Source organism: Lacerta agilis, chromosome 9 (genome assembly GCF_009819535.1).
Source record: "Lacerta agilis isolate rLacAgi1 chromosome 9, rLacAgi1.pri, whole genome shotgun sequence".
NCBI lineage: Eukaryota > Metazoa > Chordata > Lepidosauria > Squamata > Lacertidae > Lacerta > Lacerta agilis.
This window is the reverse complement of record NC_046320.1, coordinates 46,085,510-46,098,765: the sequence shown is the minus strand read 5'-3', so window position 1 is coordinate 46,098,765 and position 13,256 is coordinate 46,085,510. Positions and strand designations below refer to the sequence as shown.

Sequence of the window (13,256 nt, the reverse complement as noted above, 5' to 3'; positions counted from 1 at the left end):
CGGGGAAAGGGGCGCTTCTGGTTTCGCATTTACTATTGGCGCCTATGTGCTTCCAGCATTCCAGCCCCGCATATGGAGGAGACCCAAGGATCGCGATCGGGTCCGGAAGTGGGAGGTTGCGCGGGGCGCCTCTCGGCCGCGTTGCAAGCAGAGCTCCTCTTTGGGCGGCGCCGGCCTTCCTCGGGAAAGAAGCACCTCCGGCTCCGTTGCGCCGCCTCCCGCGTGCTCCCCTCCTGCCCGGTGCCATGTCCTCCTCCTCCTCCTCCAGGAGGAAAAGCAAGGGGCGGCCTCCCCACCCGGACGCCGCTTCCCCGCTTGCCTTGCGGCAGGCGGCTCACGAGGTTCCCGGCAGGCTGAGCTTGGCTGCTGCAGAGTTCCTGAGCAAAGGTAAGGCTGGCAGCCCTGAGCCTCCGCTGGCAGAGGAGCTAAAGCGACTCAGCTGGAAGGAACCGCTTTTTCTCACAGGTGTTGGAGGAGTCCTGCATGTGGAGCTTTTTTTTTTAAGCAACTACGATTAGCCAAGCAAGCATGGTTTGCTTGCATCCTCGGTGCCCCTCCCTGCTCATGTTCACAGCCACCCTGGGAAAGTGGGACTGGCCCACGATCACTCGCTGAGCTCCATGCAAATGAATCTTGGGCAACCACCCACCCACCCCGTCTAGGTTCAATGCTTTCGCAGCTATGCCACACTTTCCCTCCCGAACTCTTCTGTCTTGCAGTTTTGTCCCCGATCCTCCTTTTCTTTAATGGGGAAGCAGGACTTCCATCATTTAAGTTGAGTGAGTTGTAAGTCCCTATGCCGCTCTATAGTTCCCAAAGAAGAACTCCAAAGAGCAACTTGAATTTTGCGTTGCCTCTTGACACAAGTTTATGGGGTGATTGCAGTATGTGTCGGTTTGACATGCAGGCGTCTTTCCTCATTGGAATCTTGAAAACACTTCCCCCACCCCCACTTTGGTGTGTGTCAGACAGATGTGTGCGCATGGAAAAATCCACATATAAGTTCCCTCCTCGCTATGACCCGTAAAGATCCAATTCTCTTTTGTCAGTCTTCATAGGAGTTAGGTAACTCTGTAAAGTGGTTCAGAGGAGACAAGTGAGGGAGAGGCAGCTTCTTATTTATTTTCCCAGATTGATGTCCTCCTTTCCTCCAAGAATCTCAAGGCTATTCTGCATGTGTTCATACAAACACAGCCAAGGTCTATTTAAAACAAACATCTGTAGCAAAATCTTACCATGTATCCTGCACGAAAACTTTTAGGATGGTGTCCTAGAGTTTTTCTGGTTGCTTGCTTTAGATGTTATTTGCATAAATAAACATTTTTGCACTTTCATATTCTGTTTTGGGTGATTGTGAGGGCCAATAGTGTAAACAACTTTTGATACAAAATTAGACGCAATAATTTCTGTGACAATGCAGTTGGTTACTCATAGTAATGTTTTTCTTGGGTGGGTGGGGGTGTCAGGGAACCGCTACCTGGCCCGCTGAGGGGACCGGAGGCTCTGTTAGGATACAGAGAGCCTCAATGCCAACTGAGCAGCAGTACGTCCAGTGCAGAAAGCAGCCACACCTCCAGTGGGGAGGAAAGGGAAGGGGCCAGCCTGGTGAGGAGAGGGCTTGGAGATGCCATGGAGAGCCCCAGCGCCTCATCCAGCCAGGAGCGACAAGCAGGGAGTCTGGTGGGGACAGGATTACAGAGTCCTTGTGCTCACCAGTTGCGTCGCCCCAGTTGCGCAGAGGGGTGAAACGCAAGGAGGGTAGGAGGAGACTTGGGGTGCCGAAGTTCTTATGCTGGGGAAAGAGCCGGAAGGGGTCACACCCAGAGTCTGCCAGCGACTGAGACAGACATGTACTTGAAAGCTCTGCACTGTAAATATTTTGCACAATAAACCTATAAAAAGACAGGTTGGGCTCCTGCTTCGTTACTCGTGAGGCACCAACACACGAACCTTACAGGGGGGAACAGATTTTACACTGCTAGAACCTGTCCATTTTATGTTGACCTTAGACAAAAACTGATAGCTTCACTCTTAGGCCACTTTAGCCTGGTAGATGGAGAATGTTAGGTTTCGTTTTTGGTGAATAATTTTATTCACCTCAACCTTTGAGGTGGCCAAATTTCTTTTTTTGGCCCTTAAACAACGTAAGGTTAAAATCGATAGTATCGGTTTGGGTCTTTATGTATAATCTACTTTTACTGTGTGCTTTAGTGTAAACCCCTCTGAGTTGTCTCAGGTTTTAAAATTTGTATGGATAAGGATTGTGTTCTGACTGACGGTCGAATAAATTGTTATTGTTGTTATTACACTGCTAGAAATCGTTGCTTGAACAAATGATAAATCACGGCACACATTGTTTCTTCTTTCATTTTAGCAGACGACAAAGTCCCCAAAAGTTACAGAAGATCTCTTGTTCAGCTGGCCCTCAACAACATGAAACTGGCAAATATATGCATAGGCCGACCAGTGTTGCTCACCAGTAAAAATGGAAAACAAGAGGTGATGGTTCTTTTCATGTTGAATTGTTGGGGTGTGGTGGTGATGGTGGAAGAATGATTATGTTGAATCAGTGGGAATCAGTTCAAACCAGTGCTTCCTGACATGGTACAGCCCTCCATGAGATTTCCTGGGAGAAGGCTTGGCTGATTTCTAAGCTTTACATTGAGAAAAAATTTCTGATATTGGGGTGTGATGCTTTTAAGCAAGTGATCAGGTCCTCAGAACTTATGACGTTCTCTAGGTGTGGGCAACTTTTGGCCCTTCATTTCCATCAGCTAGGGCTGAGCCAAGTGATCTTAGAAGTCAGCTTGATTTTACTGTTTTAACTTTTGTAAACCACTTTGAGGGTGGTTGTTTACAATCTGTGTATAAATTTAAACAAACAAACAAACCTTGCTGCAGCATTCTGCACCGGCTGCAACTTCCAGAACAATCCCAAGGGAAACTCCACAAAGAGCAGATTACAGTAGTCCAGTCATTGCTGTTATTCATATTTCATATAATCTATACATTGCTAGAGACGCGGGTGACGCTGTGGGTTAAACCACAGAGCCTAGGGCTTGTTGATCAGAAGGTCGGTGGTTCGAATCCCCGCGACAGGGTGAGCTCCTGTTGTTCGGTCCCTGCTCCTGCCCACCTAGCAGTTCGAAAGCATGTCAAAGTGCAAGTAGATAAATAGGTACCGCTCCGGTGGGAAGGTAAACGGTGTTTCCGTGCACTGCTCTGGTTTGCCAGAAGCAGCTTAGTCATGCTGGTCACAAGACCCGGAAGCTGTACGCCGGCTCCCTCGGCCAGTAACGCAAGATGAGTACCGCAACCCCAGAGTCGGACACAACTGGACCTAATGGTCAGGGGTCCCTTTACCTTTTCCTGCATTGCTAGATTATTATTTTTTTTAAAAAAAACCCCTCAAAGCAGTTTACAAAAAGATAAGACAATAAAATAAAAATGTTTGCAGCCCTACTTTCAAGCCTACAGAAGCTAAAATACTACAACAGATTAAAATGATCTCAACTTTCTGGATAGGCTTAGTCTAAAGAAGAATGTTTTTAGAAGGCACTGAAAAGGGTAAATTGAAGGCATCTGCTTAATTTCAATAGGCAGGGAGTTCCGAAGTTGTGGTACTGCCACACTAAATGACCGAGTTTTCGCAAATGTGGATCAAGCATTATGTGGCATGTGTAGTTGTGCCAGTTCTACCAACTGACACGGAATTTGTTGTTAAACAAATATGAGCCTATTGCAGATCACCAGAGATTTGTAAATAGATCCTGTCCTCTCCTGTACTAGAGGCAACAAAGGCTATGCTATTATCTCCAGGGCTATGATATCCTGGAGCTTGTGGAAAGTGATGGTACAGGGAGGAGAAGGAAGGAAGGAAGGGAAGAGATGATGGAACTCAGTCTCTGAAGCAATTTCTTGGAAGTGTTATGGGCTTTCTGGTGAACTGCAATGTCCCGTTGCATCCAGAATGAAATCACACGGCCCTTGCACCTCCTACCCACAAGTAAGTAAAGCAGCGCAGTGCTGTTTCAGCGTCTTCACGGTTTCTGGTCCAAGAGAGAGAGAGAGATCGATCCAGAATATATACCAAATGCTTCTCGTCTTTTCGCACGTTGCTTCTGAATGTCAAAAGCTGCCTTTTAACGAGTGAGGCCACTGGTCCATGTAGCTAAGGATGGTCTACTTTGATTATCAGCTGCCCTCCAGGGTTTCAGATGGGACATTCCCAGTCCTATCTGGAGATTGAACCTGGGACATTTTGTGTGCAAGAAAGATGCTCTGCCACTGTTTGTCCCTCCCCTGTGCTCACTGCCTCCCCCCCTAAAAAAAACCTGAGGATTGAGAGGAGCAGTTTAAGATTTGTTTATTGCTGGTTCTGTTTTTTTTTTTTTTTGATAGGTTTGTACTGCATGGCCTGTTGCAGGCTTTCCTGGTGGAAAAATTGGCTTAAGTGGAATTACACAAAAAAATCTGAAAGTGGGACTTGGCGAAACAGTCATCGTCGAACCTGTGACTGGTGCTGTCCTGCAGGCAGAGGATGTATATTTGAAGCTGAGGTGTGTTGAGAATATATGCATTTTTCTCCTGTCTTCCAGTGGCCAAGACGACACATATACACACACACACACACACACACACACACACCACCCCTCCCTGTGGTTTCTCTGGCTTTCGGGAGCCACCTGGGGGCGCATGCAGGAGGAAGGTGGGGAACCCCACGACACTAGTGGAAGTCCTCTCATGAGTGTCTGCTGGTGGGACATGTGAGTTGAATCCAGTCCATTGTCTATTTTAAACTATGGCTTAATGTAGGATGTGAACCGGTCCAAGAGGTATTTCCCAAAGGTAGATTTGTAGTTGGGCGTATTGATTTAATATACCTGACACAGATAGGGTGCAAGTGACTTTGTTAATGGGCGACACAAGGGAGTTACTGGAGTTGGAATGCAGTATTTTGGTGTCACCGCTGCAACCTTTTATCTCTCTCATGGTGGTACTGCATTTCTGACAGCACCAAATCCTATCATACAGTCAGATTGCAGGAAGTTGAACCCATCCTGTGTCATATGATTGGAACCAGCATTTCCCATGTTCTGCAAAAGAGAGATCAATATAACTACCTTTTTTAATATAACGGAAACAAAAAAACCACTTACAGTAGGCTGCAGTCCTCTGCTCACTGACCTGGGAGCAAGTCACAGTAAAGTCAGTTTCTTTTTGAGTAGACATGTGTATGATTGTACTGTTAGTTTCTTATGCTAGGCTACATGTCGTTGTTCTTGAATTACACTTGCTTTAGCAATAACTTTCTATTCATCAGTGATTATTGATGTGGGTAATACAGTGCCATGTTGTAATTTTCCCACACATTTCCAGGAGCGAAGATGCTTGCCTTAATGTGGACGAGTTGACTGCTAGTCTCCTAAGAAATCTAGGTATGGGTTTTAATCTATTTTTTCTTGGTGTATTGTGCCCTTCTAATCACCTTTTCTTTCTTTCTTTCTTTCTTTCTTTCTTTCTTTCTTATGCTAAATAATACATTCTGTGCTAAAGTTTATAATTGTAAATACTGCATTTCCTTTCTTCTCCCATATTGTCACCCAGCTGGTGAAAAATTCTGTAGGTAAGGATTGAATCTTCAAATACAGTAGTCAGTATATGACTCTGGTTTAATGGTAATAGAAAGAAAAGGAGAATTCAGAGGATTTGAAATTTCGCACTTCAGCCACGCCATTCCCTATATTTAAAATTCCTTTATTTTTATATTCCTCTACCTTCTTTTATTTTTCCATCTCCCATTTTTTTTTTATAAAAAAATGCTTTTATTTATTCAGAAGAATAAGAAAAATAGTAAGGGAGTATACCATTAAAAAACAATATTATCACCATTCCATCTGATAGCCACATGCATAATACTGTGAGAAGGCAAAACTAATATAAAAATACAGAAATAAATTACACATATTGCACCAAAGGTAAGACATTGTGTTTGATCTAGACTACCTATGGGGGGGGGAACTCTTTCCACTATACAACCTTGGTGCAGGGGGGAAGCTTTTACCAATTTCCTCATGTGGCACCTGAAAAGCTGTTCTGGAAGGCTGGGAATCTGATAGAACAGAGTGGAAGGCAGTGCTGGTGGGAAGGTGGAATTAGGGAAAGTAATGTTTTCCTCCAGTGGGAGTCTCTCCTGAATTTCTGTCCCACAGCTGGAATGAAGCATTCCCCCCCCCCACTGAATCTTTTAAACACAAACTGCTGGGGGGGGGAAATGATGGTGTTTTTAAGTTCTCCTGTTTTGTTTCTTATAGATGGAAAGGTGGTTTTACCAGGAAACCTCCTGCAAATCACTTTCTATGGCCGATCTTGCAACCTGATGGTTATGAAGGTGAAAGGAACAGACGGGGTTCTGCGGGAAATGCAGGACGATCCCGTTTCTAAGCTAGAACAGAAACTGTCATTTTATACCAGTGATTTTGACTTATCTGTGCAACTTGACAAACTGCTCATTGAAGACAGTCAAGAAGGAACATCTACCAGCACACCATGCAAGCAGGTGGATCACAGTTTATCAGTTAATGCTTCCATAGATACCATGGTGCGTGAGGAAGAGATTTCTGGTTCAACGCAGTTATTTGGTGACCATGTTGCAGCCTCCTCTTCTGCACCTGAATCTACCAAGTCAAAAGGTGGCGAGGCCTGCATTACTGATGAAGGGTTACTGCACACTAGTCAAATAGGAGCATCATTGAGCTCTGAGCCATTTTACTTCATATCTTCAAGGACTAGGATAAGTTTCGTTGAATCTCGAACTAAAGAAACAGAAGAATGCAATCTGGAACCGAAGGTTACTTACAGTTCTATAGGTGGACTCGATAACCAGCTAAAAACCATAAGAGAAATGATTGAACTACCCCTGAAGCAGCCTGGCCTGTTTAGAAGTTATGGTAGGATAGATGTGAATTAGATGTCTTGTTGACAACTTGCTATTAAATATTTGCATATCTTTCCTGTGCAAAGAGCAACATTATTTCTGCCCTGATGATAGATCTTTTGCTGCTGCCTATAACTGATTTTACTCGCTGTTCCGTTATACCTTTTCAGGCATGTAGGGTAATGGAATAATCTGTGCAGGGTTTTGCAGAGTGTTTGTTTTCTGGCTTAAGAATGCGGAGTGTGTGTGTGTGTGGATGGCAATGCATTTTGTTGTAATAATTAATGTGTTTTAGCATCTTTATTATTTTGTAAGATCAGGATTTCGGTTCTCTTTCTATTACGTTTTTATTGTGTTTCAGCGGGCTTCGGTAATTAACACTATCTTTAAACTATATTTAGTAACTTTAAAAAAAAAAATCTGTATTGTACAGCATTGTAAGCTAACATTGATATGTAGGCTGTAAGTACTACAGTTGTGCCCAGCACCGGAAGTAAATAAAACTTACTTCTGAGTAGGCAGATGACCCTCATGGTCCCTTCGAACTCTACAAATTCTATGATTCTATGAACTGTATTTTTGACTGCAGCCCTAGCACTCTAATTTTGCTTTTAGAAGTACTGTGTTGCCAATACAGTGGACCCTCCGGACACGACTTAAATTTGTTCCGGGGTCTGCCTGCAACCCGAAAAGTCTGTAGGCAGAGGCGCCACTCCTGCGCATGCGTGTGGTGCGATCGAGCGCTTCTGCGCATGCACGCACGGCCAAATCCAGAAGTATACACTTGCAGGTTTGCCGCGTTCGTAACCCGAACGTTACGTATCCAGAGCGGTACGTAACTAGAGGGTCCACTGTACCAGAAAGAGTGAGATAGCAGATTTGATATCTTAATGGGTTTTTTAAAAGTTGAGACAAACCTGCTTTTTAATTACATAGTTTTAGAAAGGCACAAATGTACAGCTGTTGTTTAAAATTGTTCATAGAAATGTGCTGTTGATATACGTACTTGGAAATATTGCAAGTGTGGGAGATCTCATTGCAGAAAGTTGCAAGATGCTAGTGTCTTCATATACAGTTCATGGTATTTTTCAGACTCATTTGTATTTGTCACTACAGGAGTAGTTGCATCATTATCATTATTAATTTTAAAATCTCTGCCAGTCTGTGAATTATGATCTCTTCCTCTTCTATCTGACTCGTTAAAGGAATCCCACCTCCACGAGGGGTGCTGCTCTATGGTCCTCCAGGAACAGGGAAGACCCTGATAGCCAGAGCAATTGCAAATGAGGTTGGGGCTCACGTCTCCACCATTAACGGCCCAGAAATAATAAGCAAGTAAGTCTTCCTAATTTATTTATCCTTGCTTTGCTTTTTCCTGCCCTCCAGCTACAGTTGATATTTTGTACCTGCTTAAAACAAAACAAAGACCCACTTTAGAGCCGCAGTATTTTTTTTTGGGAAAATAGGTCACTTCTACATCTGTCAAGAGAAGTGAAGGAATGATTGATGATCTGTTTATATGAAACCGTTTATACAGCATTTAAGTATATGTGCCCATGGGGAGAACTGCGTGGATAAAATGCCCAAGTTTTTGTAAACAGGCAAAAATAAGCTGCTAAATGGTTTTTGATTTTGTTGCAGGTTTTATGGAGAAAGTGAAGCCAAGTTGCGACAGATATTTGCTGAAGCCTCCTCACGGTATGTTTGTGCTTTTTTTGGGGAAGTTTTTTTTTATTCTAAATGGTTCAGTTTGTAAGCTTCCAAGCCTAGGACACGAGATTCCTGGTTTGAGCCCCAGAGTCTCTGTTACAGCCTGTGAATTCTTAGAGGGTTGTAAAAATTTTGTCTGGTGACCAGGGCCAGAGGTGAAAGCAGAACAAAGCAGGTGGACGTTACCTTTGTGCACTAGGTGAATATCTACACATTCTCACACCCCACTCTCCAGGCAATGAAGAGGCATTATCAGAGCTCAAGATCACATTCCAGCCAGGCAGAAACACTCAAGGAGGGTTCAAAGTAAGGCTGATGAGGGGCATTGCCTATGGAGAGAGGAAGTGTGGCCAGAAGGAGGACCATAACCCAGGGGCCAGATAGAGAGTCACAGAGGGCCACATTTGCCACACACCCTGGGCCTGACGTTCCCCACTATTGTTGCATAAGACTGTGTACTAGAGGAGTTAAAAATACATGAAGCCTCTTTGTTCAGGTGTTAAGCAACGCCTCAGACTGTATTTTTAGACCAGAATTGTTTTAAACTAGCCAATGCTGAATTTCAATAACCATTTCAGTGCTTAAAGGGAGTAAGTTGATGAGATCTATTTGGCTGTGTCTTCCTAATGTGCCTGTTTCAAGAGATGTGTTGCTTTCCATTATTTCCTTTTCAGCCGTCCATCCATTATATTTATTGATGAAATCGATGCACTCTGCCCAAAGAGAGAAGGGGCACAGAGTGAAGTTGAGAAGAGAATTGTAGCATCCTTGTTGACACTGATGGATGGCATTGGATCAGTAAGTAAACTATGATGGAGTTACTGGCTCTAAGGTGGGCCTGAAAAAATGGTTGTGTTCAAACACCTTCCTGTGGAATCCTTTGGCGATGAGTTGGTAAATTTCCATATTACAAAAATAAGGCCTCTCTTCACTGGGATTGGGCTCAAAAATCTTCCTATGTGTCCTCATCTGTAATTGTTATAAAGTAATGGTATTCTGTAAACAGTGTGAAAAGCACTGCATTCAGTTGTGCTTTGTTCCAGGATAGCATGCATAGAATTTCAGCCTTAGCCTGAGAGATTTTGCTTAAAGACAGCAAGTCTCATGGTTGAGTGGAGATACAAACCTAAGTCTCCAATCCCAAAGCACAGTGCTTTTGATTATACTGCATTGTTCCTGAATTACAGTGAACCTGTTTTGTGTTGGTCATTCAGGAAGGCAATGAAGGGCAGCTCTTAGTACTTGGAGCAACTAATCGTCCCCATGCTCTGGATTCAGCCCTACGCAGACCTGGCCGCTTTGATAAGGAGATTGAAATTGGGGTTCCCAACGCTCAGGACCGACTGGACATTTTCAATAAGCTTCTTAACAAAGTTCCTCATTCACTGACGGCAACAGAGCTGGTTCAGTTGGCTGACAGCACCCATGGCTATGTAGGAGCAGACCTAGCTGCAGTGTGCAAAGAAGCAGGTGAACTATAAACACTTTTATATCAAATAATTAACTATATGAGTGTGTAGTTCTTATCAGTGAAGACAGTTTTTAACAAGCAAGGCTGAAAAGAAGGCATGGTGGTTCATTATTCAGTTTGCTGAGGTCATTTTGGTTGTTTTTACTGTAATAGTCAGTGAAAAATACACTACATATGACCTTTCCTTTTAAGGAATGCAAACTTTGTTCAATTGTGCATTTGCTCATACTTCCTTAATATTGCAAAAAGGCACTTGTCTGGTTTTTTTGACATGCAAGTGTATTTAAATTTAACTGATTGTTTAAACAGCAGATCATCTATTTAAAAAAATGATTGACAACCTTCTTAACGTTTGAATTCTGTTTAGGGGACATTTAATTCACGTGACTTTTCTGAACATGGTGTTTCCTGTCCAGCAGACTGCTAGGGTAAACCCTGTGTTACAAATAAAAAGGTGTGGCTATATTTATTTTGGACAATATAGTACTATTCTGATTTGAAGAGTATTTAAGCTTATAGATAACTGAATGAGAAAATTAGGAGTAATTTGCATTGAGTGCAGTGGAACTGACTTAAGATTGAATGTGCATAAGATTTCACTGCTTATTTTGTGTAAAGTGAACAGTATTTTATTACAAATGGCAATAACTTCAATAATTTCAGTGGCATATTTGCAAAGCTTTGATATTAAAAAAGCGAGCCCTTCTGTTGTGAGCTTTCTTCATCAATTGTTATACTGGGGTGACATCTAGTGGTGGGAGAATGGTTTCAACCAATCTAAACACATCCGCTAGCTAGCTGAAAGAAATTGCTTACAACTCTATGCGACAGTGAACAGAATCTTTAGATTTAAGAGTCTAAAATCATAAAGAACCTGCAATAATTGTATGTATAGCTTGCTTCACTGTTTTGTAAACCTAGGCTATTAGTGTGCTCTGTTATAAAATATGAAGACTCCTGCCATTTTTTAAAAAATTACAGATGGTAAAGTTTCTTAATAGAGCTTATTGTAGAATGCTTTCTTCATGAAGGTGCTCTTTCTTTTGAAATCTCACAAGGGTAAAGTATGCTTCCTTCAAAAACCAGTTTAGTCACTGGATAGAGTTGTCCAGATTTGCTTTATAAAATATAATTTATGGAGCAAAGCATCATTGTCTGCATAACTAGGCGATTATATATCTCACTATAATGTCTAAAATAATAAAATGAGCTTCCCTCTATACCAGGGGTGGCCAACTTCCAAGACACTGCGATCTACTCACAGAATTAAAAACTGGCAGTGATCTACCCCCTTTTGCGGGGTTTAGGTTGAGGTGGTTGAGCTTCTTTAGGAAGGAAAGCCACCCATGTTTTGAGGGGTTCGGGTCAAAGTTGAGTTTTTTTTCAGGAGGGAAAGTCCTGTTTGGGGGGCTTAAGGGCAAAGATGTAGAGCTTTTTTTAGGGGAGCCAAAGCTGCTGAGCTTCTTTGGGGGGAGCCAGTGATCTACCACAGACGTCCAGTGATCTACAAGTAGATCACGATCTACCTGTTGGACATGCCTGCTCTATACAAAACCCTTCTCACCATTTGTATCCATAAGACTGACAACCACTGCATTGGTTTTGTATCCAGGTATAATTTTTGTTGATGCTCCCTTACTTGGCCTTTCGGGACAGGAATGGCTCACTTTCACTTTATTGCATTTTTTCTGATTCTGTAGTTTTTTTTTGTTCTTGAATCCCTGTAAAAGGCAAGACTACAGTAAACCACACCCAAATAAAATCTTTTGCTGAATGATAACTTGTGCATTGCAAGGAAACATACCGTCAATGAAGACATTTCATTTTCCTCTACGTCTCCTACCTTATGCCATTGCCTTCTGGGAAACTCAATTTTCTGGGTCCTTTACAGGAAGCATGTCTCACCATAAACAGAGTATTGTCTTCTCCAAAGCATTTCTCTGAGCTCTGAACGCCTTGAGTACAATCTTTTGTTGAAAGGCAAGTATTCCAAAAGATGGAGATGGTACCCTTACCTAAAAAGAATGCTGTTTCCTTTCTTAAGCTTGGGTCGTCTTCTTCTTCTCTTCTTCTTTTTAAATGATGTGTATTCCACAACACTTTTTAATTTGGGGGGGGCAGTATTAACTTGCAGTACTATGCATTATGGGAAAATATTCTTGGAATTAGTTGTTTCCTAGCTTTCCACCGTTTCCTGTTTTGACATGTTGTGAAAAGTTACTGGGTTGGAATATTTTCAGAATGCAGCACAGAGTGCTCTGATTTTTACTGTCTAAATGGTTGCCACTACTACATAGTAATATGTTTATGCTCTACTTAGGAAGCGGTGCCCAAAACAGTGCCCTCTAGATGTTCTCGGGCTACAACACCCTTCATCCCTGACCACTGGCCATTCTGGTAGAAGCTGATGAGAGTTTTATTTCTCTAAATGTTTATAATGATACAAAGGGAGACCTCCGCTGCATTTCAAAAACAGCATAACAAATGGCATGTTAGCTGGGCAGTGGGGATGTAAGTGGAATAAACAGTGTTGAATGTTATAAAGTGCCTAGCAACATAGGCTTCCAAATATAGCAATTCCTTATAAATTTATCCTTCTAAGGCTGCCTGGAAGTTCCAGGCAGGATTGATTATGAATGTAAATTTATTTTTCAGGAACTGAGAAGGGTCCTCTTGTTTACAGTGAATGGAAATGCTGACTTGAAAAATGTTAGCGCTTATCTTAAAAGATATTGTTGGCTACACTGTGCAGACTTGTTAAAAAGTTACAGACTCAAATACTGAAAGGAATTGCACATGATTTAAATAGTGAGGTTGCAGCTGGGTATGGAAGATGCTCCCATCACAATGACATGCTTGGAATTGTTTTCGTTCTGTGGTACATCTGCAAAGTTCGGGTTGGTTTTTCCCTTTGGCTGCCCTCTCCAGGCACTTCCCAGTGTATGCCAGTCCATGTCTGCACATGTTCCATGTGTGCATCTTTGTGGGTGTTTGTTCCCCACACAGAACTGCTGAACTGCCCTTTAACCTCCCCAGAGTTAAAAAATCAGTTTGGGCTTGAGAGCTGGACAAAATCAAGTGGCAGTGGGACAAGTTGTGTTATCTGCTGCTAAACAATATATGTTAATTTATTATTAA

At 42.6% G+C, this 13,256-nt stretch overlaps 1 protein-coding gene across 3 annotated transcripts in view; it reads left to right on the top strand.

Moving 5' to 3' along the window:
• The window catches only part of SPATA5 (spermatogenesis associated 5), a 147,168-nt gene that overhangs the window by 1,356 nt on the left and 132,556 nt on the right, over positions 1–13,256 (top strand). The window contains exons 1-9 of one of the 3 annotated variants that reach the window (XM_033159728.1): positions 106–387; positions 2,378–2,499; positions 4,402–4,559; positions 5,380–5,438; positions 6,315–6,950; positions 8,143–8,272; positions 8,579–8,635; positions 9,322–9,445; positions 9,862–10,117. In XM_033159728.1, coding sequence (XP_033015619.1) covers positions 246–387; positions 2,378–2,499; positions 4,402–4,559; positions 5,380–5,438; positions 6,315–6,950; positions 8,143–8,272; positions 8,579–8,635; positions 9,322–9,445; positions 9,862–10,117 — 1,684 coding nt within the window. In that variant the 5' untranslated portion in view covers positions 106–245. Of the gene's footprint in view, positions 1–105; positions 388–2,374; positions 2,500–4,401; positions 4,560–5,379; positions 5,439–6,314; positions 6,951–8,142; positions 8,273–8,578; positions 8,636–9,321; positions 9,446–9,861; positions 10,118–13,256 lie in introns of those variants that run through there. The other 2 variants (XM_033159727.1, XM_033159729.1) reach the window with 2 other exon arrangements.